This window comes from Penaeus vannamei, chromosome 34, assembly GCF_042767895.1.
Source record: "Penaeus vannamei isolate JL-2024 chromosome 34, ASM4276789v1, whole genome shotgun sequence".
Lineage (NCBI taxonomy): Eukaryota > Metazoa > Arthropoda > Malacostraca > Decapoda > Penaeidae > Penaeus > Penaeus vannamei.
Window position 1 is genome coordinate 24,125,376 of NC_091582.1, and position 5,000 is coordinate 24,130,375.

At 43.1% G+C, this 5,000-nt stretch overlaps 2 protein-coding genes across 2 annotated transcripts in view; one reads left to right on the top strand and one right to left on the bottom strand.

Moving 5' to 3' along the window:
- Positions 1-3,921, top strand: part of LOC113812068 (DNA ligase 1) — a 5,993-nt gene extending 2,072 nt beyond the window's left edge. The window contains exons 2-8 of the mRNA XM_027363936.2: positions 1-266; positions 1,058-1,258; positions 2,445-2,599; positions 2,729-2,866; positions 2,985-3,080; positions 3,406-3,551; positions 3,752-3,921. The exon at positions 1-266 is cut by the window's left edge and continues 129 nt beyond it. Coding sequence (XP_027219737.1) covers positions 1-266; positions 1,058-1,258; positions 2,445-2,599; positions 2,729-2,866; positions 2,985-3,080; positions 3,406-3,551; positions 3,752-3,759 — 1,010 coding nt within the window. The 3' untranslated portion in view covers positions 3,760-3,921. The remainder of the gene's footprint in view (positions 267-1,057; positions 1,259-2,444; positions 2,600-2,728; positions 2,867-2,984; positions 3,081-3,405; positions 3,552-3,751) is intronic.
- Positions 1-5,000, bottom strand: part of LOC113812066 (nucleolin) — a 404,864-nt gene that overhangs the window by 22,490 nt on the left and 377,374 nt on the right. The window lies entirely within an intron of this gene.

Genomic DNA, 5,000 nt, shown 5'->3' on the forward strand with positions numbered 1-5,000 from the left:
AGGAAACCAAAGTTGAGGAAACTGCTACACCCAAAAAGACCCCGAAGAAGACCGGCAAGAAGACCCCAAAGAAGGTGGAAACCGAGGAACCCAAAGAGAAGATGGAAGTAGAGGAACCCAAAGAGAAGATGGAAGTAGAGGACACTCAGGAGAAAGGGGAAGGAGGCAAAAAGGCTAAGAGGAGGAAGAGGAAGAAGGCAGTGAAGGCAGTAGAAGCAGAGACGAAGGAAATCGAGTCCCCTCCAAAACAGCAGAAAACAAAAAAGGTATGTCGTGGCACTTGACCTTTTGAATGTGCAACAGAAATATAGCAGTAATGAAATAGAATTGAGTATGAAAAGAATTACAGCTCTGATATTATGTAGTCTGAATTTACCTTTCTCTTTGAAGATTGTCTCTCCCTCTTTGTCATCTCCTTACTCCACTGCTGTTGCCACTTTGCCACTTTACTTCCATCCTTCCTCCCTTCTCATTGCTCTACCTCTGTCCTCCTTCCCTGTTTCGCGTCCTGCCTCCTGTGCTCTGCCTCCTTCCTCCACCTCATTTATCCCTTGTTCTGCCTCCTTCCTCCACCTCATTTATCCCTTGTTCTGCCTCCTTCCTCTGCCTTATTTCTCCCTTACTCTACTTCCTTCTTCCCTTACTCCATCTCATTTCTCCTTTGCTCTGCCTTTTTCCCCCCTTGCTCCACCTCCTTCCTCCCTTATTCTACCTCTTTCCTTCCTAGCTGTGCGTCCTTTCCTTTGCTCCGCCTCACTCCTTCTCTTGCTCCTCCTCTTCCTCCTTCCCTTGCTCTGCCTCCTTCCTTCCCTTACTCCTCCTCTTTCCTTCCCTTGCTCTGCCTCCTTCCTCCCTTGTTCTGCCTCCTTCCTCCCTTGTTCTGCCTCCTTCCTCCCTTGTTCTGCCTCCTTCCTCCCTTGTTCTGCCTCCTTCCTCCCTTGTTCTGCCTCCTTCCTCCCTTGTTCCGCCTCCTTGCTCCCTTGTTCCGCCTCCTTTTTCTAGTAAATATTGTGGCAGTTTAGCTCAGTTTCTCACCTTCTTTTGTTCCAAAAAAAAGACCCAGAAGACCGGAAAGAAATCCCCGAAGGAGGAATCCGAGGAACCCAACGAGAATGTCGAGGGAGGTGAAAAGACCAAGAAGAAAAGGAAGAGGAACAGGAAGAGGAAGATTTCTGAGAAGGCAGAAGATACAGAGGCTAAGGAAAATGAGTCCCCCCAAAAGAAAAAGAAAATTAATCATAATGTACCAGATGAGAAGGTATGTGGATTTTTTTTCTTTTGTGTGTGTGCGTTTGCGTGAGTGAGTATGCATGCGTGTGTGCGTGTGTGTGGGTGCATGTGTGCGTGTGTGCTCATGTGTGTGTGGTTAACATAAGGAGAAAAAAGAAAATAGCTGGCATTAACACAATAGAATTATGTATATTGAAAGAATTATAGATGTCATAATGCTAGAATGTAGCTTCCTCCTTCCTTCCTTGCTTTTTGCTCTCTCCTTCCTCCTTCCTTCTTGCTCTTTGCTCTCTCTCCTTCCTCCTTCCTTCCTTGCTTTTTGCTCTCTCTCCTTCCTCCTTCCTTCTTGCTCTTTGCTCTCTCTCCTTCCTCCTTCCTTCTTGCTCTTTGTTCTCTCTCCTTCCTCCTTCCTTCTTGCTCTTTGCTCTCTCTCCTTCCTCCTTCCTTCTTGCTCTTTGCTCTCTCTCCTTCCTCCTTCCTTCTTGCTCTTTGCTCTCTCTCCTTCCTCCTTCCTTCTTGCTCTTTGCTCTCTCTCCTTCCTCCTTCCTTCTTGCTCTTTGCTCTCTCTCCTTCCTCCTTCCTTCTTGCTCTTTGCTCTCTCTCCTTCCTCCTTCCTTCTTGCTCTTTGCTCTCTCTCCTTTCTCCTCCCTTCTTGCTCTTTGCTCTCTCTCCTTCCTCCTTCCTCCCTTGCTCTGTCTCCTTACCTCTTCCTTCCCTGCTCTACCTCCTTCCTTCCTTCTGCCTCTTTGCTCCCTTCTTCTGCCTCCTTCATCCTTCCACCCCTTGCTGTGCCTCCTTCCTCTTCTCTCCCTTGCTCTACCTCCTTCCTCTTTTCTTCCTTGTTCTACCTCCTTCCTCTTCTCTCCCTTGCTCTACCTCCTTCCTTTCTTCCTTATGCCTTGTTCCTCCCTTCTTCTGACTCCTTCCTCCTTCCTTTCTCTGCCTCCTTCCTCCTTCCTTCCTTGCTCTGCCTCCTTCCTCCTTCCTTCCTTGCTCTGCCTCCTTCCTCCTTCCTTCCTTGTTCTGCCTCCTTCCTCCTTCCTTCCTTGCTCTGCCTCCTTCCTCCTTCCTTCCTTGCTCTGCCTCCCTTCTCTTGTACTTCCTTCCTTATTCTACCTACTTCCTCCATTGCTTCTTTCTTCCTACTCTGTTGGCTTATTCCTATTAAGCAGTGTGCCTGTTTCGACCTGTTTCTCACCTCTGCCTTTCACCAGGTGGAGCTTAAAGGGGAGCTGTTGGACATGCATACAAAGCGGAAGAGGAGTATCTGCGAGCGGACAGTGGTCATCAGAATGAAGAAGTTCAAACAAGAATACGTTAAGGAGAGGCCAGATATGTGTAAGGACGCACTCTTCTTTGGCATAAAGTTGTAAGTTCCTTTCTCTTGTTTGGTGAGGTTCTTTTCTCTATTTTGTTGTTTTGGCCTTTTGTAAGAAATTTATTTAGTTTAGAAACTGTGCCATTTGTATGTCATTAATTTAATTCTCTCGATCTGTAGTGGAAAATTGTGCTTCCTGGTTTACAAATCGAAGGAACAAGCTGAGAAGAAGGTGACTGAACTAAAGAAAAGTCCAGAAGTGAACCATGCATGGCTCTGGAAGCAGCAGGAGATTTGCACAGTTGTGAATCCATACACGTAAGTTGTATCCCTTGGACTGTGTATGTGATAGGTTGGAGGTGGATGAAGCATTTCCAGATACTCATTTTAGTGTTGTTAGATGTAGCATATGATAAATATCTTGTCTCTGCTGCAGATTGTTTGTTGAGCATCTACCAGTGGGGACTACAGAGGAGGAAATAAAGAAAATATTCCCCACAGCCACAGCCATGCACTATGATTCACACAAAAAGTAAGTATTTTAGCTTTTCATTTTGAATAATTGGGGAGAATAGGCAGTTCTGGAAGGGGGCAAGGTTGGCAAGTAAAGTGAACAGAATCAGTTTCTTGGGTGATGTGACCCACCCTCCTCTTGAGAAAAGAAAAAATAAGCTATTCTTAAGCTGTGACCAGAGCTAGAAAGATGTAAGCCCTGAGGGGGAGGGGGGATGCAAGCCAGACCTTGAGGGGGGCTATCAGAGTCTTGTGGGGAGCTCTTGGAGAGACTAGAAAATAAGACATTGAAGAGCTTTGTGTTCTTTGCACAACTGCTATACTGATGTACTACCTGATTACAGTGTTGTCAACATGGCCTTCTCAACCAAAGAGGATGCTGAGACAGTCTTCAGAGAATCTGAAAATATGAAAATGAAAGGTGTGGAGATCATTGCGCTTTACGGCAAATATGGCTACAACTGGGAGAGGGAACGCAGGCAGAAAACAGGTAAGGATGATCTTTTGATTCTCTGATAGATAACCAACAGGCTCTTGAGAAAGATATCTAAGATATTATATGACCTTTGATGTCTGACATATTTATTTGTTTCAACGATTTAAGATGAATAATGTAATGCAAGGTATTGTTAGAAGTTGACATTCATTTGAGAAATATTGATCTCTCATTGAAATACTCTTTTATTTCAGCTAAGTAGTTGAAACTTTCAGCAAAGTAGTTGAAACTTTCAGCAGAGTGAAAAGTAGAAACTGAGATGAAGAGGACATTATTTGAAAGTGTAGTACTAATACACTCATGTTATTGTTTATTCAATCTGAATTGAATACTTGTATTTTGTATGAATGAAAATTCAACCGTGGCCCTTGTTTGTTTTTAACCCTTTTCCTTAACTTTCAGAAGAATAGGTAATTTTCAATAGAATGCAAAAGAGGAAATCCAAACTGAATATATTTATCCAATAGATATATTGTGATTTCTTCTTCAATCATTAATAATTTATATATTATTCTATAACTCGCAAACAAAATGTAACAACAGACACAAAACAACAACCATGCAATATGATGTTTAATGAAAAATGGAATTGCAAAAGTAACATGAATTACAAAGCTCAAGATACATGGGTTTTAATGTTCTTATACTTCCTCTGTCCATATTTTTGTTTGTTGTCTTTCTCTCTCTCTGCCTGCTTGTCTCTCTGAAGGCCTGTCCACACAGACGGGCATGATGGGCGGGCAGAAATAGAGGTGACGTCACAGGTGGAAAAATTACTTGGTAAACAATTAGTTTTCTCGTTTTCTTGCCCGTGATATTCCCTTTACAGATGCATGCCGATCATGCCCGCCAAAGTGTACAGCCCTCTACTCTGTGTCTGCGTCTATCAGTTTGTCTATCCATGTTTCTGCCTGCCTGTTTGTGTCTGTCTGTCCGCCTGCCTCTGTTTCTCTGAATTATATAAAAGCAATGATCCTAATAAACATCATGGGGCACTCTACTGCACTAGAATTGATGCACACTATCGTAAACTGTCATTACCTTCCCCTCGCCTCCATGTATATTCACACTGCACTGTCTACGTGCACTTGGATGAGGGACTGACTTTGCCACTGAAAAGATCCAGTGATGAGTTATGCAAGCAATGCTAGTCATTGAAAAATAGTTAAACACTATCCTGTTGATGCAATGGTAGAAAAACACTTCAATGCACAAACTAGATTAACTGAAATTTCAATAAATCTGATTTGCGCATTTTTTCTGCCAATACTAGTCATTGATAATAAAACAATAATTGCAAGAATAAGTAAGTAATGAATATTTCAATGAACCTTGCATCTTGGGATAAGTAGGATGACATTTTTTCTTACATAGAAAAGCAATCCAGACCACAAACTCTTGTGGTCCATATCATCGCTGGGTTTCTTTAGAGGTCCTGCTAGA